At 40.3% G+C, this 27,318-nt stretch overlaps 1 protein-coding gene across 1 annotated transcript; it reads left to right on the top strand.

Annotated features, from left to right (window-relative positions):
- The first annotated feature begins 104 nt into the window (after positions 1-104).
- On the top strand, positions 105-26,417 carry prkg3 (protein kinase cGMP-dependent 3). Its single transcript, XM_056445309.1, has 22 exons — positions 105-209; positions 2,898-3,024; positions 3,108-3,170; positions 4,937-5,063; positions 5,154-5,320; positions 7,860-7,973; positions 8,064-8,169; positions 8,312-8,375; positions 10,890-10,967; positions 11,532-11,620; positions 11,809-11,874; positions 11,952-11,999; positions 13,224-13,265; positions 14,759-14,870; positions 18,204-18,340; positions 18,440-18,529; positions 18,808-18,949; positions 20,867-21,030; positions 22,134-22,250; positions 22,350-22,412; positions 24,529-24,604; positions 25,617-26,417. The coding sequence occupies exons 2-22, from the start codon at positions 2,937-2,939 to the stop codon at positions 25,701-25,703; spliced, it is 2,040 nt and encodes a 679-aa protein (XP_056301284.1). The 5' UTR covers positions 105-209; positions 2,898-2,936; the 3' UTR covers positions 25,704-26,417.
- Positions 26,418-27,318: the final 901 nt, after the last annotated feature.

Below are 27,318 nucleotides of genomic sequence, written 5' to 3'. Positions count from 1 at the left end.
TTCAGAGAGTTCCCTGTAAAGGGTTAAAGCTACTGAGCTTTGCAATAGAACTGAATGGGCATGAACGTTTTCTTGCGTCTGTTCTAGTGCAACCACATTTTCCTTTTTACCTTAGGGTGGAGCACCAGGTTAATGATTTATATCCGCCAGGTCGATCTTTATGCCAGAACACACACAGATCAGGAGGGAGTGAGAGCTTGAGGTATCAGGTAGGTGTCATTAAGAATCAAACAGATTTCCTTACTGTCAGTATAGATGACAAACGGGTATGATTTGCATGGGTTTAAAGTGTGTATGTTTGGTGGTGTGTGTTTTGTGGGATACCTACCAAGAGTCATCCATTTCTCAATTTCATTCTAGACACGTGATGGGACAGGTAGCTTTAAAGTTAATACCATTTTATAGGATTGAACATGACATGTGTAAAAGATTTTATTATTCACCATCACTGTCTAAAGCCTACAGTTCTCTTGAGTAAGCAATGATTGCTGGGCACAAGCAGGACTCCAGTAGACCCTGACCGCCTCTTCAGTCATAAAGCGTATGCCATAGAGGGCAATAAGACTGGCTAATCATTTCCTCAGAGGTTAAAAATTCTGGTATTAAACGCATTGAATGACATCTAAATGGAAGAGATTTGTATTTAGCATGGCTGGTAACAGTTCAGGTTGCATTTGTGAAGTTATTTTCTAACGTTAACTAAGACGTAAGAATGATGAACTGTACCGCATATATTACAGCACTGTCAAGTACCAACAATGAAAAAAAATGTATATTCATTAACTAACATCAACAATGTATTGTTCAGTGTTTTTCCATGTCATTAAAAACATTAACATTAAGAAATAAACCCTTATTGTACAGTGTAATTGTCTGCCTTTTGACTTACAACTGGATCATTTTGTAGCTAGCCATGAACTTTCCACATCAGCAATACCGACTAACCATTTACAGTTTTTAGCTTCTGAAACAGACGATGACCACTAAAACGACTGCTAAAAAGCGTATTTTTTGTATACAAAGGCACATCATTAGAAACTCTAGTAAAATTCTGTGCTTTTGATGATTGCTAATGGTGCATTAGCTAATATGTTATGAAATGAATTAGATTGAAACATTAATTTAGCTGTCCTAACACAAAACTAAAATGATTTAGGAGTCATAAAGGGTACTGTGGGTGAACTTTTACAGAATTTAATAATGATGTTTAATATTATTAGCTTATTTAGTGTTCATATCAGTTGGGTACTCATTTATCAACTCAACTCATCACACTTTATGGACTCGTGCAGTCATTCTAACTTTTATCAAATCAGCTTGTGAATCATACTCCATATGGGTCATACTCCACATTTTCAATACAGGCTCATGTTGGGCAGCATTACTTTATACAATCAAGTTGTATTGATTCTTTTGTGAGTAAATAGTTCTGTTTTCACTGCTAAGCTGCGGTCACACTGGACTTTTCTCCTTATAGACTTCTATTCATACACATGTGAATGTGTCAGATCTGAAACGCAAGCTCATGCGTCAAGTTTCGCAGATCGCTGCGTTGGAAAGTTCAAGCTTGGTGAACTCTGACCTGCGAAATCGCATCACATGACTGCGTGAGACCAATCGAGGATTAAAACATGACCTCTCTGGACAGGAATTTAAAACATGGAGCAATCGCTCGCTTTTTTAAAGTGAAGTTTATTTATAGACTAATTTCGGTAAGGTGGGCGACGCAGTGGCGCAGTAGGTAGTGCTGTTGCCTCACAGCAAGAAGGTCGCTGGTTTGAGCCTCGTGTGGGTCAGTTGGCGTTTCTGTGTGGAGTTTGCATGTTCTCAATGCGTTCGCGTGGGTTTCCTCCGGGTGCTCCCGTTTCCCCCACAGTCCAAAGACATGGGGTACAGGTGAATTGGGTATGGTAAATTGTCCGTTGTGTATGTGTGTGTGAATAAGTGTGTATGTGTTTCCCAGTGATGGGTTGCAGCTGGAAGGGCATCCGCTGCATAAAACAAATGCTGGATAAGTTGGCGGTTCATTCCTCTGTGGTGACCCCAGCGTAATAAAGGGACTAAGCCGAAAAGAAATTGAATGAATGAATAGTTTCGATAGGATCACGTGCTTATGATCGCTTGCAGCCGGTCCCGCATTATTCAATTTATGATTCACCAATCAGACGATTCCTGAGCCACTATAAATACCCTCAGTTCCATATCACAGCCATCTTCATCTTCAAGAATCGCCCCTTCGACCCCAGCTCCTCCTCCTTTGCTAAATGGATGGCCCAGTGGTTAGCACTGTTGCCTCACACCAAGAACGTCACTGGTTCTAGTCCTTACCAAGCCAGCAGACGTTTCTGTGCAGAGTTTCCACGTTCTCCCTGTACTCATGTGGGTTTCCCTCGGGTTCCCCGGTTTCCTCCCACCGTCCAAAAAACATGCAACTGAAGTTAATTGAGTAATCCAAATCAGCACCATAGACATGCTCCCAATAAGTAGTTACCTCTTAAGAGCGATCACTATCTGTTCATTAGCTACTACACCAGGGGAGATCTCCAGATCTACCTGAGCTCAAACTCCCCTCTCGCCCTGCAAACGGGAGGGAGCCCCAGGCTCGAGGATCTTATGGGCTCAGGGCTCTCTCCTGGGACAGCATGCCAAACACGCATCATAATCAATCATCAGCTAAGTCTTGAATGTCTAATCATCTTGTTTAATCCTCCTCGTCATAGTGCTGTATGACAGAATTTCGCAAGCAAAAACTCTAGTGTGACCGCAGCTTCAGTCTCTTGTACGATATTTTTGTTGTGTGTATGTCACTGTACCTCACAGTCATCATTTTGTAAATGTTGCAGTTATATATTAACTGATTTCAGTGTGACAGAGCTTTTACTGCTCTTTTATTTTAGTGTCATGCTGCTTTAGTAAAGCTGAATCTCATCAGGCCAATGGAAGCCCAACTCAAGAAGCTCAGACAAATGCTGGAGAAAGAATGCCAGCTCAACCAGGAACTCAAGAACCAGAACCAGGATCTGAGTAAGACAACTATATCAGGATCTAAACAATAAAAAACGACTTTTCAGCAAATCCCTGACATTGAAATATCACCTTTCTTTCAGAGAAACAGCTTGAACATAAAGAGAAGCATTTACATGTGCTGCAGGAGCGATTAGATCAGCTTGGTAAGACGAAACAAAAAGACAGACTAATGAACTGCGTGTGTACCCTTTAATATGTTTTCCTAATGTCACCATTAATTAGCTTCACGTGCAATTCTTAACTAACAGATAGCACCATCATTTCCCAGCTGAATAATCACAGTGCATTAAGACAACAGTTTTGCACTACACTGTTATTCATGCTAGGATTATTATGCAAATTAAGTTTATTATTAAATAGGCACCTGATTAAATTTGCATACATTTCCAGCGCAGAAATCTGAACACTGGATAAAGCCAGGTTCAAAAGTCAACAGGCAGAGTAAATGTGGTTATATAAACCAGATCAAGGATACTGTATCTTCAGAAAGCTGCAGATCGAATGTTAGGCCACTTCAGGTGTATGAGATGTTGGCTCGCATGATGTCATCTCTGACAGCTCCATCAGGGAACAAGACATAAGGGTTCTTAAGAAAACCAACACAACCTTTGAGTTATGAGTAATTGAGGAGCTGGCACTGGCAGTAGATATGCGCACCACACCACACAGAGCCCAAAGCTCCATATGGAGAGACAGCTTTTTGTACTAATACTGGGATAAAAGGGACTAACAATGTCATTTATTCATTCATTCATTTTCTTTTCGGCCTAGTCCCTTTAATAATCTGAGGTCGCCACAGCGGTATGAACCGCCAACTTATCCAGCATTTTTTTTTATGCAGCGGATGCCCTTCCAGTTGCAATCCATCACTGGGAGACACATACATATTTGCTCTTTGAGGCAAACTTAAATCTCTTAATAGAAGCATCTATGGCAGTGGGAAGATGGGCAGATTATCTGAGCCAGAACTTTTGTGGGACAAACCGAATACCTCTCAATGTGTGCCATAAAACTGAGCAAAGAAAAGATCTCAATTTTTTATTGCAGGGATCAGATGCAATAGCTCAGTTCGGAGTGAACCGCTCCAAGATAAAAATCTGAGTCAGTGCATGCACGTCATTATCTTATGTACTTATGTAAGGGGGAGCAGCCTCTCATACAGATTCCAGTGACCAATACCATTGGCATGTTTCCATACACCTTACTCAGAGGTGATAGAGCTTCTAGGTGAAGCCCCTAATGTCAACTGTGATAGAATTGTAAATTGACTGACAGTGAGGGAAGGATGGTTTTGCCTTTAGAGTGTGTGAATATATGTTAGGTTGTTACTTACGAATACCCAGCAGTGATACAGAGGCAGTCAACATGACGTTAGATTGACGTTGTACCCTAACATCGTGTAGGTGTTGCATTTTGTTTGGAGATGAAAATCTAGTTGATGTCAGAACCCAACGTCAGACTGACGTCAATGTCCAACGTCCAATCTAAAATCAACTAAAAATCAAAGTCTAACGATGCTACAGCTTGACGTTGTGTGGACGTTACCACTATGACGTCTATCAGATGTTGGATTTTGGTTGTCATGCATGACAAATAAATGTCAATATTTGACGTCAATACGTTAAGATGTTGACTTGACGTTGGATTTTGGTCACTTTCCAACACAGCCTAAAATTAACCAAATATCAACATCATTTGACGTCGTTATTGGACGTCAAAATAACTTCGTCCTTAGACACTGGCTAGACATTGAATTTTGGTCACCTAACGTCACGACCTAACTCTAACCTAATATTAATTAACATCTTATGACGTTGTGTGCCTGCTGGATATTGTCATGTTGTAGTGTATTGCTTTCTATGTATTATTTTGTTGTTCATCCCATCTCACTTCTAATGTTGCCTATCAGATTGTTCAACTCAACGAACCAGTAATGAGTTGCCTAAGGTTTGGCAGGGTCGGGCAGCTGTTATGGCCCCTGAGCAAGTACCTGAAGTCCTGGATATCACTGCCAACAGAGTTCAAAAAACATCCAGGTAACTCTACATATCTTAATCAAGAAGCCTAATCAAACAGCAATTGTATTTACTGACCCCAAAGTTATGCTATGTATGTGTGGTCATCAGTGAGACATCTCAGATCGTGAAGGCCATTGGGAAGAATGACTTTCTTCGTCGTCTGGATGAGGAACAGATCAGTATGATGGTGGATCTGATGAAGGTTCTGGACTGCCGTGCGGGTGATGAAATTATCAAAGAGGGCACCGAGGGAGACAGCATGTATATTGTTGCTGGTGTGTATTTGTGTGTAAACTAACTATAAAACAAGCTTACAATTCTTAGTCATGTTGATGTTTAAACTTCCCTTTGCTTCATCTTCATTTTCTTTAATCTGATGTCATTTCTTGCTTGGCATCATGGCTTTACTACCTTTTAAAAAGACAAATCTAACAACTGTGGAAATCTAACAGCTTTGTTAAGCTTACTTAAACATGCCCTCTTGAACTATGCTATTTTCTGCTGAGTTCTGTTAGATCAGGGGTGTTCAAACTCGGTCCTGGAGGGCCAATTCCCTGCATAGTTTAGCTCCAACTTCCTTCAGTAAAGTTTTAGTAAACCTAGAAAGAGCTTGATTAGCTGGTTCAGCTGTGTTTAATTGGTGTTTGAACTAAAATATGCAGGACACCGGCCCTCCAGGACAGAGTTTAGGCACCCCTGTCTTAGATTAAGGATCAAAAATGAGTCATTTTAAGAAATATTATTAAGATATCATTAGGGTGTATGGAAGGTCAACTATGGACAAGCCCTACTTTGGGTTCATATTTTTGCAATAAACTTATATCACACTTTTAGTGTGGTTTATTTATAAACAAATTTCGAGAGGATCACGTGCTTATGATCAACACAGCTGGCTTCTCATTAGCTCTGTAATCTGACCCATTAGATGATTATGGAAGCATTATAAATAACCAGAGGTTTTCACTCCAGTTATCTTCGTCTTGAAGCTTCCCCCCTTCCACCCCAACTTCCTCACCCTTTTTCCGATAGGGCGACACGGTGGCCCAGTGGCTAGCACTGTTGCCTCACAGCAGGAACACCGCTGGTCCAACCTCCTATCAGGCTGGTTGGTGTTTCTGTACGGAGTTTGCATGTTCTCCCAGTGTTCGCGTGGGTTTCCCCCGGGTCCCCCGGTTTCCTCCCACCGTCCAAAAACATAAACAATAGCCAATCGACTAAACCAAATTATCACGAAAACAACACTAGTTTACACTTATCACGCGGCGACAAGCAGGGGAGTCCTCGAGACCTACCTGAGCTCGAACTCCGCTCTCGCCCTTCTAACGGCAGGGAGCCCCGGGCTCGAGGATATTACGAGCTCAGGGCTCTCTCCTGGGACAGCATGCCAAATACGCTTTATTGATTATCAGCTAAGTGTGAACTCTTGAAAACTAAAACTGTTGGGTTTGTCCATATTTGACCCAATGTTGGATTACAACACCTAGGTTTTTTTCAACTTAGGCTCATTCTGAAAACGTAGCCCTATATACGTTTCTGGAGATCGGCTTTATGTAGCCAGAAGTACGTATGTCTGCATTTCGTTTTTAAAACAAACGCTATGGGGCGGTATGACGCCATTCCTTTTTTTCTTATCAGCTGACCACTTACCTCCATATGGAAAGCTTTGCCACTGTTATCAGTTTGTCCATTAGCTTGCCTAATACGTTGGCAGACTTGAAACCCAGAAAGAAGTTGACCATGATGACAAGGTTTGAGTCTGGCGAAGAACGGTTCAAGAAAGCGGGTTAGACAAGAAGCCAAAAAAATAAATAAACAAGTAAATAACAGGATGAGAATGTGGTAAAAGCTGAAAATATGGTAAAAATCAGGCAAGGGCTTTTTCTTTTTCTGGATTGCTTTCGAAAACTGTTGGTTGGGTTTAGGGAAGTGGGTGGGTGGGTCAATCGTTGCTTTTGGAAACACTATCGGTTGGGTATAGGGAAGGAGGAGGGTGGGTCAGTCAGTCGACAGCGGCCTCTAGTGGATTTACGTGGAAACATCAAGCATGAATACCACTCGCAAGAGAAACTTGAGATCTCGAAAATCATACACAGCGGCCTCTGGTGGACAAAAAAGTACCTCCTGGGACATATTTGCCGCTATACAGAAATGCATATAGCGTTACGTATTCAGAATTGGGTTGGGTTTTTTTTCTGAAGGCAAAATACCAATACCAATTGATATACTGACTTTAGCTGAGAGGATTTTAAGTATTTATATAAGAGCTTCTAATTCAAAGATGCGACCATAGCGAACAGGAAAAAAATTGTTTACACTTTATTTAAGGTGACATAGCTACAGTGTAGTCTTCGTTTAACTACTGAGTGATATTAATTAATTTCATGTATTACTATATGGTTGGGGTTAGAACAGGAATGGGCAAACTCGATCCTGGAGGGCCGGTGTCCCTGCATAGTTTTGCTCCAACCCTAATCAAACACACCTGCTTGTAGCTTTCTCGTGATCTTAAAGACACTAATTAGGGTGTTCAGGTGTGTTTGATTAGTGTTGGAGCAAAACTCTGCAGGACACCGGCCCTCGAGGATCGAGTTTGCCCATGCCTGGGTTAGAATGAGGGGTAGGTTTAGGGTTAGCTACATGAAAGTATGCATAATTCATTACAATTATTATAGTAAGTGCATGGAACATGAGTAACTATGTCACCTTAAATCAAAGTGTTACCACAAAACCAAAAACTCTTTCATTTGTGACTAAAAGACAGTCTATAAATTTATAGGGATGAACTTTTGAGCTTAATTTATTTTTTAATTCTAGCGGGTGAGCTGAAGGTTACTCAGGCTGGACGTGATTTGCGTATTTTGAGCCCTGGAGATATGTTCGGGGAACTGGCCATTCTATACAACTGCAAACGAACAGCATCTGTCAAAGGTCAGTTGCCATTGTGGAGGGATGGAAGGCCATGAGTTATTTGAGTCGCCCTCTGCTGGTGGGATTAATCACTAACTGTTTTGCTCACAGCCATCTCTGCGGTAAAGTTATGGTGTATTGAGAGACAAACATATCGAAGCATCATGACCAACAAATCCAAGATGAAACGAGAGCAGCTCATGGGCTTCCTGAAAACGTAAGACATTCTGGTGCCACTTCAAGACTGCATTCAGTCTATATAAGTAAATTGTCAGACGCTTTGCGTGTTTTGCTCTTTGGATTCTCACTGTTCATCACGTGCATTAGGGTTAAGTGAGTTTTATTGTTGTTTCCGCCAGGGCTCGCACTTTGAAGGCCTTGAATGATGTGCAGTTGTCAAAAATCATCGATTCCATGGAAGAAGTAGGTGTGATTTCTAAATATATAATAAATACCAGTTGTTTTCTAAATCTTTTAATTTCATGATTATGTGTATTCAATTTAATTCACCTTTAAATAAGATAAATTAGATTTATAATAACTCTGTGTCTTTACTCCAAAGGGCTCTTTAGCTGAAATGGTAATAGTGTATGTGTCTTTTTGAGAGACCATTATGAATTACCAAAACATGAATGAGATGCTATAGTTATTTACTAACCATCCAGAGTTTAAGGCAAAGAATATAGACTTATTGATTTCATTATATGACATGGTGCATTATATATTCCTGTTGGAAGTAGCCATCAGAAGATGGAGACACTGTGGTCATAAAAGGATGGACATGGTCAGCAACAATACTCAGGTAGGCTGTGGCGTTGACACCATGCTCAATGGGGGCAACGTATGCCAAGAAAATCTCCCCCACACCATTACACCTCCACCAGCCTAAACCGCTGATACAAGGCAGGATGGATCCATGCTTTCATGTTGTTGAGGCCAAATTCTGAGCCGAGCATCCGAATGTGGCAGCAGAAATGGAGACTCATCAGACCAGGCAACGTTTCTCCAATCTTCTATTGTCCAGTTTTGGTGAGCCTGTGTGAATTGTAGCCTCAGTTTCCTGTTCTTAGCTGACAGGAGCGGCACCCGTGTGGTCTTCACACTCATACAGTACGGACAATTTAGTTAATCAATTCCCCTATAGCGCATGTATTTGGACTGTGGGGGAAACCGGAGCACCCGGAGGAAACTCACGTGAACACAGGGAGAACATGCAAACTCCACACAGAAATGCCAACTGACCCAACTGGGGCTCGAACCAGCAACCTTCTTGCTGGAAGGCAATTGTGCTACCCACTGTGCCCCCGTGCTGCCCCCTAGGGCCTATGAGCATCTAAATAAATCAGTGGCCTGAGAACCAAACCCTGAGGAACACCTCTGGAAACTGCTGAGAAGAGGAAACTACTGAAAGGCTGAGTCTGTAATGACATTGCTGGATAAGAAGACAGAAGCATATCACAGCAAACAGTCTCAAAGGCAATAATAAGGTTGAGGAACATCGATATATCAATGTCTTCTTAGTGAGATGCCACCTTAGTCAGACTTTTAACACCTTCAGTACAGCAGTCCCAGTAGTATGGGCTGAGAATGGTCATGAAAGATTGATGTTGAAGTAGCCATCTCCGTCAGCAACAAAAGAAAGATCAATACTGACGAATAAAGAAATGGAGTCTTAACCACAGCTGGAGCTGGGTTTCAGTCCTAGCATTGTAGCAGTGTGATGTAGATGTGATGATAGCGGACATGGATATTTTCAGTTTTTGGACAGATGAAGGAGGAAGTTGATCAGTGGATAAATGTAGAAGTAATAGACAACCAAGGTAGCAAAAAATTCTGGCCCAGATTTGGCCTAAAGCTGGCACAGCAGGCATTCATCCAGCACTGGCATACAGCATGTGGGCCAAGCATGGCTAGGGTTTGGCAGAGGTGGCACCGTCTTTAAGGTGGCACACAATACTTGGGCCAAATGTAAAGTGTAGTATATGGCCCAGATGTTAATAATTGATATGTGGGCCAAGTAAGTTTGGCCTATCTTGACCCACTTTAAAAAAACATTTTAATTATTTAGGAATAAGGAAAACAAATTCTACCAATCAGATCGCTTCGAGGAAAAAACGCAATGCTTCATGGGTTTATCAATTTCATTGATGAAGTGTGATGCACCAACATATCTGGCCCAGTTAACTTGGCTAAGACTTGGCCCAGATATGGTCCATGTTTGGCCATTGTCTGGCATCCAGATTTGGTCCAGTCTTGTACCGTAATTCACTGCGACATGTGGGCCAAGCAAAAGCTGATTGTGTGGGCCAGATCTGGGCCAGAGAAATTTAGCTATGTGAGAATTTACGAAAGATTTTCAGCATTGATCCTGTGGGCCATCCTGATCACCCGCCGGTGACCTACTCACACCTGCAGCTCTAGCGTTCTCTAGCCTCCGGCGCCTAGACTGCAGCTCCGCACAGGAAGTTTGGCCAGAGGAGAAATGGTCGTGCCCAACTGAGCCTGGTTTCTCTCCATGTTTTTTGCTTCACTTTGGTCAATTGGTGAAGTTTGTTCCTCCACTGTCACCACTGGTTTGCTTGGTTTGGGATTTGCTCTTCAGTGTTTGGACTTTCAGCTGTGAATATTAAACTACACTGAACTGAACTGAACTGAACTTCAGCTCCGAACACTGGACTCACACAGTTTCAGTTTACTAGAACTTCTGTGTTCAGCTGCTGAGACACAATCTACACTGTAGAAGCACTAGAGAAATGAAGATGAATTGAATTGCATTGAATTAATCATCAGCTAACTGTGAACTCTTGAAATTTCTGTTTTAGAGGAGTAGTAGTTTAGGGTAGCAGTAAACAGGCTTTGACACAATATTCTGTATATTTTGCTTCTAACAAAGCATGGCATGATGACGTGTCCTTTTTATGTTCGTTTCCCTGCAAGGTGAGATTTCAGGACAATGAAGTGATTGTCAGAGAAGGAGCAGAGGGCAATACCTTCTATATCATTCTCAAAGGAGAGGTAAAACACACAATAAAACATTCAATAGTATCTGGATGCAGCCTTTATGATGCAAGCTGAGACTGCATCACTCAGCGATGCAATGTCAGACACAATGCACTCAAATGGAGTGAGTGACGTCAATGGTGGGGTTAGGTGAGCCCATTAAAAAGCATTGGATGCAGCTCAGATTGCACTGCACCAGGTCTGCATCCAGACCCCTCTCAAAACATTAGCTATTTTATTTTATGCATACAGTTGTTTCGCATGTTTAGGGTTCAGGGAATTATTGAACGTCTTCTGGAACACTGTATATGTTTAAGCTGTGTCATATTCATATGTTGTACCTTTATATAAACTTAAATTATTTATATGATTTAGGAGTGACTGCATTTAATGATGTTTAACATTAATGTGTCTTAATATGTAAACAAAATAGGACGCTCGACAAGATACATATGAAAAAACTTCGCTGTGAAAGATGGAGTATTTGTGTGTTCACATGTTTGTTTGTATTTAAAACTCTTTAAGATTATCTAACTTGAAGAAAAGTCCTAAAACATATTTTGGTTAATGTCTCATTAGGTGTTAGTGACGAAAAAAGTCAACGGCCAGCAGAAAACCATCCGTAAAATGGGCCAAGGGGAACACTTTGGAGAACTGGCTCTCATACGGTAACCATGCTCACGGTTACTTAGTGACCATTAGCATGACAATATCAGGAATAAATATTTGTTAATGGCTGATCGACTGATTATCAGGCACCTTTGTAAATAATTGAGCCATAAATAGTTCAAATATAAGGATCTGGTTCAAATGTTGAGCGACGCTAAACGTCAGTCTTCTGTTGTGTGAAATGCAGAGAGATCCTCAGGACAGCCACATGCACGGCTGTGGGAGTCGTCATTTGCTTTTCAATCGATAAAGAGTGAGTTTAACCCATAATTTGAACCCATAATTGCCTTGATTTAAGATTTGCTTAATAAAATCAATATTTTGTTACAGGGTTTTTGAGGAGACCATTCCTTTTGAAAGCCTTGAGCTCCATGATGAGTGAGTTTTCCTGCTTCGTGTCTTACATCTTTAATTTGCTCCAGCTTTGTCAATAATACATTAGAGAAATGGATGAAAATGTGAAACAAGGGTTTTCCATGTGTAACTGTAAACAGAGTAAATGTTCCCTCGGCTTGAATCTCTCTCTGCCACCATCGCTACAGTATGCTACAGTATGTGGTTTGCTGAAATTTACTAAATGTGTTAGGTAGACATGGGGAAACAGTGGGTAATAAGCGTTCAACAGTCACATTTTTTCTCAGAAATCATATTTCTAAAGGTGCTGTTGACTTGAAATTGTCCAAAGATGTTGATAACAACCAAATAAATCCATATATGCAAAGAAAACAAATCTAATTAGTTTGCAAATGAAGTTCTGTGTAATAAAATGAAATGACACAGGGAGAAAGTATTGAACACATGAAGAAATGTAGGTGTAATTGGGCAGTGAAAGCCCAGAAAGCAGCTGAAATCTCTCAGTAGTTCTTCAGCGACCCTCTGCCCTTCCTCAGCTGCTTCAGTCCAACATCTACATTAGCAGGAGGATGAAGATGAAACTAGGGTGGACATTTCAGCAAGACAATGATCCCAAACACAGCCAAGGAGACTCTCAGATGCTTTCAGAGAAAGAAAATCAAGCTGTAGAATGGCCCAGCCAATCACCTGATCCGAATCCAATAGAGAATACAGGATAAAGCTCAGATTTGATAGACGAGACCTTTACAAGTCTGTGAGAAACTCACACCTGAGCAGTGCATGAGGCTTCATTCTCCATATGAGAGGCATCTTTAAGCTGCAGATACAGTATTAAACACATTTCAGTAGTTCAGCTCTTTCTCCTTCTGTCATTTCATTCTTATCACACACAACTCATTTCTCAGATTTTCTTAATTTGATTTATTTTTCTGTTTGTATTGTTTGAGTTTTTACCCAAATTTGGTCAACAGCTCCTTTAGAAAGATTATCATTGTAATAAAACATCCCTGTAAGTTTATCCATAACCCCCAGAATTCATATTCATTAGCAGAAAGCATTTTTCTGACGTTAACTGACTGGTCTAAGTGTGATATTTTGCTCTTACATTCATATTCATTATTATTGGGCATTATTATTCTAGCCTCATGTTTTAATTGTTATAGTATGCTATTATTTTAGCATTTAGCATCAGGAGTTGAGGGCATGTTGGAGATAAGATCAGCTATTAATTGTAAATTGTTTTTGCAGTGCTAATGTCTCAGAGATTGATGAAAAGCCAGAGAAAGCTCGGTAAGATGTTTTGTTAATATTTTATTTTAAAAACAATGTCTTTAAGCTTGTTTCACATACCCCAGCAGGCACAAGACGTCAACATGATGTCAGATTGACTTTGTGCCCTAACGCCATGGTATGTTGCATTGTGTTTGGAAATGAAAATCAGGTTGACGTCAGAACCCAACGTCCCGCCGATGTCAGTAATCCAATGTCAGACAGATGTTGAATTTGGGTTCCTTTCCAACACAATCTAAAAACGACAAAATATCAACGTCTAATGATGTCACAGCTTGACGTTGTGTGGATGTTAGCACTATGATGTTAGCACGTCTATCAGATGTTGGATTTTGGATGTCATTTGACGTTGGTTTAAGATGTTGGCTCCATGTTGGATTTTGGTCGCTTTCTAACACAACCTAAAATCAACCAAATATCAATGTCATTTCACGTCGTTAATTTCCTTAGACGCTGATGAGCTAAATCTAATAACAATAGAAATAATAAATCTTTAGTAATAGAAATTAAGACTTCTTAATGCTACAAATGATTTTTTTTAAAGAAGTATACAAAACATGAACCATTTTCAGCCAGACAGAAGGTTCATGATAGCTGTGGTAACATTTTGCAGTATGAGTGCTTTCGGCAGTATTGTTCATCAAACAAAAGGAGCTGTGGTGAAGATAAATTATTATACATAAATAATAAAAATATATATATTAGTGAGCCCAAACTTTTAACAAAATTCTGTCATCATTTACTCTCTCTTCACTTGTTGAAAGCCTATTTGAGTCCCTTTCTTCTGTTGAACACTAAAGAAAATATTTTAAAGAAACCTGTAACCATTGACTTCCATAATATTTGTTTTTTCTACTATTGAAGTGAGTGGTTACAGGCTTTCAGCTTTCTTCAAATATCTTCAACAGAAGATAGAAACTAATAAATGTTTAAAACTCCTCAAGAGTGACTAAATGGTGAGTTAATGATGTTTTTTGGTGAACTATCCCATTTAAGTACCGTCATAATAATGTTATGTGTAATATTTATATTTCAAGAGTTCCCACTTACATATGCTTGGCGTATAAAGCAGGTTTGGCATGCTGTCCCGGGAGAGAACCCTGAGCTCGGAGATATTTGAGCCCAGGGCTCCCGCCCGGTTGATAAGCATATCAGGAGATCCGAGATCAGGTAGGTCTCGAGAGCTCCCCCTTTAGAAAAGGGAGGAAAAGGGAGGAGATGGGGTGGAAGGGGGGATTCTTCCAAACGAAGATAGAGCAGTAGGAAGAAAATGATCCATTTATAGTAAACTAGGATCACTCTGATTGGATTATTACTGATTACAGATGAGTGGCCAGACGTGCTCAATCATACCACGTGCTCCTCTCGAAATTAGTTTATGAAACTTCACATAATTTTCTTTAATGAATCTCGGATTTCCTAACCATAGCACTGAAATTATAGTTTGATTGTTTGAATGTTTGTTTTTCTATAATGACTTTTGCTGTCTCCAGGCCGGAAACATCTCTAAAGCTGAAAGATCTCGTCCCTGTTCTGTACCAGGAGGGAAGTTATCAAGGAGATCCCGTCACTCTTGGAATCGGTGGTTTTGGAAAAGTGGAGCTGGTATGACAGAAGAGCTCAGACTGGAGACTTTAGGCCATATCATATACTGTGCTAAATGTTGTGTCGGACATGCCACAAGTCATCTTTTGCTAGTTTCAGCCTGATGCAGGTATTATTTCACATTCTGTAACATGTTGTTTAAATAGCAAATGCCTTTGGCCTAAAAAGAAGGTGTGTTAAGACGCATTGGTGGTATTTTGAGGGAACTGAAATAGACCACTTCATTGACCAACTAAAAGCTGGTCCAAAGTGAATGGTGCACTGTTTTTTATTTTATTTTGTGGGGGTGTGTATGTGGGGGGAGTAGTGGTAAACACCTATAGGAAAGGTCCACAACATGCATACACACATTGCTTATTACACACACAGGGATGTGCAGCAGAACATGAATATTGTTAAATATGAAAATTTAAGGATTAAAATGTAAAAGCTTATTAATTTCTACATAAATATAAAAACCACTGCCTCCTCCCATACCTTCTACACCTCAGGGGGTTGACGGTCTGTTTCCTCGCCAGTGAAGCCTTCAGTTTTTTCCGCTTACAAAGTCCACCATGTAAACAGTAAATTCCTCATGTTTTGACCACAACTCGCTCTTAAAGGGAATGGGAGATGAGGTAACACTCCCATAATTCATTAAGACAATAAGGACAACCCTTTTAGACCATGTGCCATGCTCAACAAGGGCTCTATTTTAATGACCTAGGCACAAAGTCTAAAGCGCATGATGCAAAAGCATTAAGGGTGTCTTCGAATCCACTTTTGCTATTTTAAGGACAGTAAAATATGCTCTGCGCCCTGGTGCATGGTCTAACAGGGTTGTGCTTTTGTGTGTGTTTTGAGCATAACATGCATTAAACCAATCAGAGTCTCGTTTCTCATTCCCTTTAAAAGTCAGTTGTGTCTCTCCATGGCGCATTTGCTATTTACATGGCGACTTTGTAAGTGTAAAAACTGAACGCTTCACTAGCGAGAAAACAGTTAAACAGAGCATCTGCAGCGCGAGGATAAAGAACCAGCCTCCTCCATTCAGCCTCTTTACTTTCTCTTTACTTTACTTTTCCCTCTTTACTCCTTTACTTTGGTGGAGTAAGGGAACATTGAGACTCACTCCACTGAACACTTCATTAGCCCACATATTTAATTTCCTTTGTTAAGCTCAAAGATTTGTGTCAAAACTATTTCTAAATTCAGTTCTAATCTCCAGCAGAGGAATAAATGATCAATAATAATGAAGTGTGGTCAAAACACTGAGTTATATCCAAACACACGTCCTGTTCTGATGCCCCATGTGGTGATGCAGACGTCTCCAAAACCCCACAGATGGACACATCTACACTTGTGTTCATTAAAACAAATATAAATTTGCAGATGATCAATAATACTGCTGATAATAATAACATTATACTGATGCAGATTGTCATCGATAAACTGATAAAAGCCCCCCGAGGTGAAGAAGGCCTGGAGGCAGTGGTGTTTATATTGATGTAGAACATCATCATTTCTGGATCATTTTAATCCTTTAATTGTTTTCATCTGTAAAGATATTTGTGTGTTGCTGTTCATCCTGTGTGTATTCAGCAGTGTGTAAGTGTGTGGACCTCTGCTGGACTTTAGAGCAGCTTTTAGTTGGTCAATTGTGCGGTCTATTTCAGTTCCTCAAAATAGCAACACACCAACAATGCGCCTTAACACACCTCCTTTATAGACCAGCACACACATGAGTCCACAGTGGTGCATATGGATTTACTATTTAAACAACATGGTGCAAAAAAATTACTATTGCGCTGGTCGGACAATAGCAACAAATCGCGCCAAACATGTCTTAAGCCTTATTGCACCAGGTATGTGATGTGGCCCCAACTGTTCTTCCTGTCCTTAAAGTAGCACGAGTCTATTCACACACGCTCAGTGTGCTTTAGATTATAAAGTTAAGTAAGTATTGTCAAGTATGGTTACTCATACTCGAAATTATGCATTTTGATCCATCCAAGTGCACACACAAGTGAGAAGTGAGAGCACACACACAAACACAGACACAGACAGTGAGCATACACCCAGAGCAGTGGGCAGCTATTGCTTTCAGCATTCAGGGTTGGAAACCTTTTGATTATAAGTCTAACTCCCTAACCATTAGGCCACAACTGCCCCCATTAAATCATTAAAATGTAGACCGTCGCCCCGTTAGATCATTTCAAGTGTTCACACTTAGATATTGCTTGATGCTAATAGCAGGTTTGGCATGCTGTCCCAGAAGAGAAGCCCCGGACATAATTGAGCCCAGGGCTCCCGCCTGGTCAATTAGCATGTAAGGGTCAGGTAGTTCTGGAGAGCTCTCCCTGGTAAAGGGGGAAAAGGGGGATATGGGGTGGATAGGGGGATTCTTCAAAAATGAAGATGAGGGAGGTAAGGTGAAATGGGCTATTTATTGTAGGTTTGGATTCATCTGATTGGCTTCTTGCCCTGCTGAAAAATCCAGCTTAAACCAGCCTAGGCTGGTTGGCTGGTTTTAGCTGGTTGACTAGCCTGGTTTTAGAGGGGTTTTGGCCATTTCTAGGCTGGTTTCCAGCCATTTCCAGCCTGGTCTTAGTCAGGCTGGAAAATGGCCAGCTAAAACCAGCCTGACCAGCCTGGTTTAATCTGGACATAGCTGGTTTTGGCTGGGCTCCCAGTCTGGCTAGGCTGGTCAGGCTGGTTTTAGCTGGTCATCTCCCAGCCTGACCAGCTAAGACCAGGCTGGAAATGGTCAAAACCCCTCTAAAACCAGGCCTGGTCGACCAGCTAAAACCAGCCAACTAGCCTAGGCTGGTTTAAGCAGTTTTTTTCAGTAGGGTGCAGATGAGAGACCAGCCGCAATCAATTATATCACACGCTCCTCTCGAAATATAGCTGCGGTCACACTGGACTTTTCTCCCCATAGACTTCCATTCGTACGCACGCGACTGCGTCAGACCAGAAACGCAAGTTCGTGCGACAAGTTTCACAGTTCACTGCATTGCAAAGTTCAAGCTTGGTGAATTCTGACCTGTGAAATCGCATCACTTGACTGTGTGAGACCAATCGAGGATCAAAACATGACCTCTCTGAACAGAAGTTTTAAATATGGACCAATCACTTGCTTTTTTACATATCTAATCATCTTGTTTAATCCCGCCCTTTTCGCAGCTCTGTACGACAGAATTTCGCAAGCTCAAACTCTAGTGTAACCGCAGCTTTAGTTCATAAATCTTCACTAAAACAAAGCCCATTAGCAGTCTTGAGATCTTTTTGTGTCAGACACTGAATAGAAATGTGAGTTGTTATTAATATAGTTAGTTGCTTGTTGTTTACCAGGTAACCACCCTGGAGCACAGAAAGTACTTCGCTATGAAGAGGATCAGTAAACAGCATGTTGTTGCAAAGAAGCAAGAAGCGCACATCCTGCTGGAAAAGAAAATTCTCCAGGCTATCCGATGTGATTTCATTGTCAGGTCTGTGTTTCTGCCTCTAGTCATATTTAGTCTAGTGTTCCAGCTGTTAGCGGATTGGTCACGGTGTAATCTGGTGTCTGATTTTCTCCTCTGGCACAGGCTGCATGCTGCCTTCAAAGATTCACGCTACGTCTACATGATAATGGAGTTTTGTCCTGGTGGGGAAATCTGGACCAAACTGAAAGAAGTGTGAGTTATTAATGAGCTTGTGATGTTTGCCATCCCTATTACAGAAATTAGCAGAAAAACCCTGGCAACCACATTAAAATGCCCTGACAGCCACTCTTAGTGAAACTCTCACAAATAACCACACACTGGCATTGTTTTTCCCCTCATTTGCTTTGAAACATGAATACAGCTGATCATTAATTAGAATGCATTTTCAGTCCGTATGAAGCAAACTCTTTGTTCTCTAATTAGCGCTGTATGAATGTGTGAATATAGGGTTTTGTTTTGTCATGTTGCAGAGGACGCTTTGAGGAGAAAATCGCTGTGTTCATAACAGCGTGTGTGGTTGAAGCCTATGCATACCTCCATAACAAAGGGATCCTGTACCGAGACCTGAAACCAGAAAACCTCATGCTGGACTCTAAAGGATATGTGAAACTGGTAAAAAAAAAAGAATTAAATAAATATAAATGAATGATCTTTCCTCCCGCTCCCTCCTCTTGCCATATCCATCCACAGTGGCTGTAAAACAGTGTTGTTCAGCATCCTTTTAATGTGATGCAGCTTTCAACAGTGACTTTTTACAGAAATGCTGTCCTGCTTTTCATTAACAGAACAATTACAGCTCAGTACACTGATAAGCTGTTAATAAATTGCGATAATTTGTCACTGTGACAATTCAGTACACCCACGTGAAAACGAAAACTCTCATGCTGCCACTCATGTTAAATCTACGTCTATGCTAATCTGAAAATATTGTAAAACAGGGTTTCATTTCCATCTATATTTAAACATTATTCACATATTTATATTTCATTAATATTATATGGTATCTTTATATCTAAATATGAACTTTTCTGGAATGTGTACATGCATGTACAGGGGTTGGACAATGAAACTGAAACACTGAAAATGTGAACAGTGTGGTGGCCAACCTTCATTGATTGCACATATTTGCAAAGCACTAGTGTTACACTCATCCTCCTAAACCTCATGCCCCATCCCAGACAAGCCTCCACATGTAACCCAACAGTCCTACTGCACCCAACCCGGTCTGAGCTGGGATCAAACGGGCAGAGAACTTCTGCAAAGAACCTCACGAGCACCTTGTGAGGTCAGGGGAGTGAGGTTTACCTGCATAGCACTTCACTAGCTGGCCTCCAATACCCTCACCCTACTAAACGTCACTCTCACCCTGGCTGGGCCCCCACCTGTAACCAACCGGTCCTACTGTTCCCAACCTGTTCTGAACTGTGATCAAACCGGCGATTCATTGCATGAGAGTCGGTGGCTCTAACAAGGAGGCTAAAGACCATGGCCTCTAGCGTCTGCCGCTAGAGTACCTTGTGAGGTCAGAGGAGTGAGGTTTACCTGCATACCACTTCGCTAACTGGCCTCCAATACACTCCCTAAACCTTACTCCCATCCCGGACGAGCCCCCACATGTAATCCACTGGTCCTTCTGCACCCAACCCGGTCTGAGCGGTAATCGAACTGGCGATTCATTGCATGAGAGTCGGCTGCTCTAACAAGGAGTCTAAAGACCATGGCCTCGAAGGTCTGTCGCTAGAGCTCCTTTAGAGGTCTGAGGAGTGAGGTTTACCTGCACAGCACTCATACCTGCCAACACTCCCATTTTTCCCGAGAGTCTCCCGTATTTCAGACCAATCTCCTGCCCATCTCCCGTATTGTTCTGTCTCCCAGAAAACTCCCAGAATTCCTCAACCCCAACCCCACCCCCCCTGCTACTCAGCTTTTTGGTTCAGTCCCCATGCGCATCGAACCCAACACGCAAGCATCTTCATACCCGCTACCCGCTCTTCAGTTCACGCGCACCTTATTCCCCCACTCCCCCCACCCGCTCTTCAGTTTGCGCGCACCCCCGGATAAAATCTCCTGGATTTTATGATCTATATGTTGGCAGGTATGATAGCACTTCACTTGCTGTCCTCTGTTACAGGTGTATTTTCCTCCAAGGCAACCCAGGGTTCTGATTTATAATTAGGTGCAAATGAGCTGCAAACTAGCAGTGGGCTGGTTATAGAGAACAAAACAAAGACATTCTGACATTCTTAAAGCACAATTACTGACCTTAACATTGTTCGATAAACAGGTATGATCAGAGCTTGTGTCCTAAATATCTGCAAACATATTGTTATTTCTATGCTTGAGAATAGTCGATGACAAACATACAACAATTTTAATTTTATACACTGGTAAAGCTGGACATCAATATTCTCTCAATAGTTGACAAACACTTTCAGTAAAGTCAACATGAGTGAACGTCTTTCAAACTTTATTTATTTTAAGCTGTCGGTGCTATTTACATCCCGTTTTTTTGCATTTGTTTAATTTCAGGTTGATTTTGGTTTTGCGAAAGAGCTTTCTCGGGGTGAAAAGACATACTCGTTTTGCGGCACACCTGAGTATATCTCTCCAGAGATCATTCAGAACCAGGGCCATGACATCGCTGCTGACTTCTGGTCGCTTGGTGTTCTAATCTATGAGCTACTTGTGGGCAGGTAATGAAGTTTCCTCACACATTGTTTTCTGCATGCTCCGATCGTTGTGCCGCAACAGGAAATTGACTGTTTCATCAGTTCACCATCTAGCTGAGGGGTTGAGGGAGCTGTTATAGAAATTGAATCATTATAAATAGTAAGTAGAGTGCTTTAAACATCATTATGTGACAATGACACACGGTTCACTGTTTAATTTGCTCTTGCAATTATCCTTTCCCAAATTACTCCAGGACTCATTTTCTCTGGCAAAGTGATTTACTACCAATGATACCACCTTGTGTTTTGTCTACCAGTGGATAAATGCATCCAAAATGGATATCTATCAAAGAAGATCTGCAGAAAATGATGCACTAATGACTAAAGCACATGGCCATGATGATAACATGAATCCACATGCTCTACACAACACCAACACAAGACTGAATGCAAGACACGAGTACAGGATAAATAAAACACCTACACTCTCAGAAATAAAGGCACGCGAGCTGTCTCTGGGGTGGGAGGTTTTCAAAAGGTCCAAATTTGTATAGCTAAAAGGTCCATATTAATACCTCAAGGGTACACACCTAAAAAAAAAGTACAAAAGTGTTCCCCCTAAAATGTTTAGGTACTAATATCTACTTTTGAGGTACCAATATGGACACTTCAAGTACAAATTTGTACCTTTTGAAAAGGTACCACCCCAGTGACAGCTCACGTGCCTTTATTTCTGAGAGTGTACCGTGCACTCACATGCGGCATGCGTGTTCCGATCACACCGGCAAACGAAACGCTTTTCTGAAGCGCTGAGAATGAGACAGCATGCCGTGAACATACAACAAACACGAGGACGAGAGCATGTCAGGCGGGAGCTCATTACAAAGACGAACACACAGCCAGGAGATATGAGCGCACAACCTGTGAATCGAGTCGTGCACATCATAAAAGACGAGACGGGACTAGTCCTGACACTTGTATAATGATCACTGCAAACTAAACTGAAGCATTTGTTTTTTATAAAAATGCAAAGTAATGCAAGTGTTTTTAAAAAGCAGTTTATATTTCTCTTTATTTTTAGAGCTATATTAAATGATGATAACAGTGTGGTTTCATTTGTCCTTAAGCCCACCCTTCTCCAGTTCAGAGCCGCAAAAGATCTATGCCAAAATCTTGGATGGAGTGCTGAATTTCCCTTCATATATGGGTGAAGGTGCCAAATCTATCATCAGTAAACTGTGCAGGTAATCTAGAATGAAGATTAGGCCTTGTTCTGTTTAATCAAATCCATCTTTTTTTATCTTTATTTTTATTTAGATATTTACAACATCATTTCTCTGCAGGCTACGTCCTGGACAGCGTTTGGGCAACACGAAAAATGGAATCAAAGATGTGCGACATCACAGGTGATAAACTAGCAGTTATGTGTTAATGCATTTAACACACTGCTCTGACAACAGTTCTGCTGGGTCTCTCTGTACAACAGTGTTTATTTCTAGATGATTCTGCATTTTGAACAAATCATGTGAACCAGTGTGTCAATGGCCCACACTCCTGAATGAATATTGGCCCCTATATTCCTATCATGGCACATGAGCTTGAAACCAAAATGATCAGCTCTCCTGTGAATTACTATATATATATATATATATATATATATATATATATATATATATATATATATATAAACACAGTTGAAAGCAGAAGTTTACATACACTGTGTAAAAAGGCACATAACCATTTAAAAAAGTCAGATGCTTAGTCAGTGGCTAAACCTTTTCTCTTTTAGGTAAGTTAGGATTATCAAATGTGTTTCTGTTCTGCCTAATAGCAGATTAATGAGAGATATTCTTTGAGAAATTGTTCTAACTTTTCTTGAAAGTCAAGTTTACGTACAATAGGATTATTCTGCCTCTGAAAAAGCTCAGATGATGGTGTCAAGGTTTTGGAAGTTTCTGATTGGCTAATTGACAACATTTGAGTTAATGTGAGACACGACTGTAGAATAGTATTGAAGGAAAACCTCAAACGCACTGAGAGTTGAAAAAGCTTGTGCGAGCAAGACAGCCTACAAATCTGACTCGGTTACACCAATTCTGTCAGGAGGAATAGGCCAAAACTTCTGCAAACTATTGTGAGAAGCTTGTGGAAGGAGATCTAAAATATTTGACCAAAGTAATACAGTTTAAAAGCAAAGCTAAAACAAATACCAAGGAAATGTGTGTACACTTTTGACTGTCAAGAAATTAATAAACAATTCTCAAACAAAAATTCTCTCATTATTCTGCCATTTAGCAAATGTTAATCATTTAGGTAATCCTAACGGACCTAAAATAGTCAACGTTTAGTAAGATTTAACACCAGACATTTAAAAAAATTGGTTATGTTCCTTTTTTTAGAGTGTATGTAAACTTCTGGTTTCAACTGTGTAAAAAAAAAAAAAAAAAAAATATATATATATATATTCTTTTTTTTTTTTTGTTAAGCTGGATTGAAAATTGTTTTTAAAAATTTAAGGTAAATATTATAAAAATATTATAAAATAATATTAAATATAAAGAGATTAAAATATTTTAGTTTGCATGTGTAAGATACAATTAAATAGTTATTAGAAATTAGTAATTAAAATTATTGTTTAAAAATGTTTTTTTTTTTAAACTTGGAAAATAAAAAAAAATAATAAAAAATACACAGGTGAACTAATCATTTTGCCTTTGACTGTACTGTCAAACTCTAGTTTAGACACCTATCACAGTTTAATCACTGAGTTTAGAAAATGGTGGCAAACTTTAAAGTTATTCGCAGCTAAACTGTGTCAGAACACATCACCTGGATAATGTCTGATAGCATCGATAGATCAAAAAACTTATGTTCCACATTAAATCTTATGAAACCACATGAAAAAATGCAGAGAAACAAGGTATGTACACACACACACAGACACACACACACACACACACACACACACACACACACACTGATCATTTAGGTGTACTAGACATTTATTTTCATGGATACAAAAAGCTACATCCAAGTGTAATCCACCGGTCCTACTGCACCCAACTCGGTCTGAGCTGGGATCAAACTGCTGATTCTTTGAATGAGAGTCGGTTGCTCTAACAAGAAAGCTAAAGACCATGACCTCTAGCGTCTGTCGCGTTTGAGGTCAGAGGAGTGAGGTTTACCTGCAAAGCACTTTACTAGCCGACCTCCATTACACTCACCCCCGAAACCTCACTCCCATCACGGACGAGCCCCCATGTGTAACCCACCAGTCTATCTGCACACAACACGGTCTGAGTTGGGATAAAACTGGTGATTCTTTGCATGGGAGTCGGTTGCTCTAACAAGAAGGCTAAAGACCATGACCTCTAGCGTCTGCACCTTCTGAGGTCAGAGGAGTGAGGTTTACCTGCACAGTACTTCACTAGCCGGCCTCCGTTACTCTAGCTTCCAGCGCGACTGGTGGTTGTGTACAAATTGTGTTCACTAATGACAAACTTTCTCTCGATTTCTTCTCAGGTGGTTTAACAGCATTAACTGGCATAAATTAAGAATGGGGCAGCTGGAGGCACCGACGGTTCGGCTCATAAGAAAGGTCAGATTTTACATCATATTTAGTGCACAGATCATCTGACACTTTGTTCAAAAACAGTTGTTTTACTGGAATATTTTAACCACAATGGTTATCAGAATCATTTATATACACATTAGGGGTACATGCATTCATCTTGAACTGTCACGGTACGGGGGTCACAGTTCAGGTCACGCACTACGACAATAAAGACAGTCAGACCACTCGCTTTAATTACACAAGAAAGACTTCAGCATGTGCTTAGCAGCCATTCACAATCAAAACATCTTGCATCTGAAAACCAAATGGTCAGAAATGGTTCCACTATGCTCCTGTTCTCGTGCCAACTTGCTACTGTAAACCGAAGCTTGCAGTGATTGTCTCACCTCTGAGTTCTTCTGATTGGTCCACTGCTGTGGGACTGACATTAATGAATGTTTTTTTTTATATATATATATATATATACATATATATATATATATATATATATATATATATATATATATATATATATGCATGTGTGTGTGTGTGTAATAATATACTATGAAAAAATGTTTAAATAAAATGTCAACAAAAAATAAGAGGCCATTTATTCACATTAGGATGAATAATTATACCTGAAGCCATTTGTTTTCTGATTTAAAAAAAGACCTTGCACTTAAAAGGCTGCACATATGAGAATTTTACAGTCAAGACTACATTTGTGAAAAGGATTTATGTATTTCAAAGGATTAATTATGATTTCAAGCTCACTACACTTGAAGTTTATGCATTTCATGGTACGTAAGTTAAATGAACTCATATTTTTAGGTGATAGGACCAAAATGCTAAATTTTAAGTTCTGTTCAGTTAACTGTACTTAATTATTTAAGTAAAGACAACAGGGTTTACAGTGTACATACCGAAATGTACCCCTAATATATATCTTTTCCAACATCTGGTCAGTTTTCTTCTGTGATAACGTTCATAAATGTAAATCATCCCTGCATGACAAGCTATTTCATTAATTGTGGCTTTGCGTGTTTTCGGTTTACAGGGTCCTTGCTATATAAACTTCGACCGCTTTCCTTATGACAAGACCCAGGCGGAGGAGGAATTCTCAGACTGGGATTGTGACTTCTGAACAGCTGCCAAACAGTCTTAAGATCTCTAACATATCTCAAATTCTCAGGTTATCTCATGTTTAACACCCATACCAGCATATCTTAAAGGAAGATAAGAATTTTCTGACGATTGGTATATGACTGAACTTTAGTATCTTTGCACAAAGAGAAAGTAAAAAAGCTCTCTACAGGACGTTTGCTGACGAGGTTTTCAAATGCCCAGTTCAGATGTATTGGTTTTATTCTGAAGTGATTTCAGACACTGTGATTTATAGCTACTAGAGAAAACCAGAGCTAACTTTGCACTAGAAACAGTAAAAATGATCATTAGTTTTCAATTGAATGTAAAAATAAAGGGATTTGTCTCCATTGTCGTACACTATCCCTGATGTACATGCACAGGCGAATCAGTCAGATTATAATGTAAATTCATGATTGACTTGTTTAATGAGTCAGATGTTATACTGTATATGAACTGTCTCTAGTAACAGGATGTCAAGACTTTTATTTGTAATTTATTTTGTAATTTGTTTGTGTGGCAACCACAAAGCTTTTCGTTTTTAAGTCAAAGGACTGTGATGCCATTGTGGTTTTGTACTTATTGTTGATGTATTATAATCAGTGAATATGTTTATATCCATATACTTACATCCACATTCATATCTGCTTGTCTTGTCTTTAACTGTATTGGACTGTTGAGTCTTGTGAATGAATAATATGAGGGTTGGTATTCAGATGGGTTTGTTTCTGTCAGCTTTGGGTTTCATCTTCATTCGTTCATTTTCTTTTTGGCTTAGTCCCATGATTGGGGTCACCACAGCGGAATGAACCACCAACTTATCCAGTATACGTTTTACGCAGCGGGTGCCCTTCCAGCTGCAACACATCACTGTGAAACATCCATACGCACTCATTCACTAGACAATTTAGCTTACCCAATTCACCTACACAGCATGTCTTTGGACTTGTGGGGGGAACCGAAGCACCCGGAGGAAACCCACGCCAACTCGGGGAGAACTACACACTGATATGCCAACTGAGCTGGGGCTTAAACCAGCGACCTTCTTGCTGTGAGGCGATTGTGCTACCTACTGCGCCACCGTGCTGCTGGTGCCATCTTATGATTGAATAATCTGCGAGATATCATACGCTCCAGGTTCACTCAGCTGGTTTAGTTTCTGTCACCTTTGCGTTTAATTAAAGAATTAATAAACTAATAAAGCACATCCAGGATGGTTGTTTAGCCTGAATATAGGCCAGTTATACACTACAAGGATAAAGGTAAGGATAATGTTTATCTAGCATAACTTACTGTAAACACAGATAATAACATGGTCGCCAAGGCGAGTTGACCTTCCTGAAAATAACAGAACTCTGCGGTTAATGTAAGCTAACTGATGTTTATAGTGATTAGATATTGTTCAATACTCTTGTTTCCCTAAATAAATGTTATGTCATTCATGTGTTTTGAGTTTGCAGATATGGCTTGTCGTAGCATCAGTGATTACTTAGTAAATTTGCACTGAGGAAAGTCATGTGTGCAGGTGAATCTGCAGACACCATCTGATAATTACAGGCAATTTAAAAGTAATGATGAGATGCAGCTGATTTGTCAGGTCTGAAATGAAAGTGCAG

Source organism: Danio aesculapii, chromosome 20, assembly GCF_903798145.1.
Source record: "Danio aesculapii chromosome 20, fDanAes4.1, whole genome shotgun sequence".
NCBI lineage: Eukaryota > Metazoa > Chordata > Actinopteri > Cypriniformes > Danionidae > Danio > Danio aesculapii.
The sequence above is the reverse complement of the archived record's forward strand: the minus strand, read 5'-3'. Positions and strand labels throughout refer to the sequence as shown.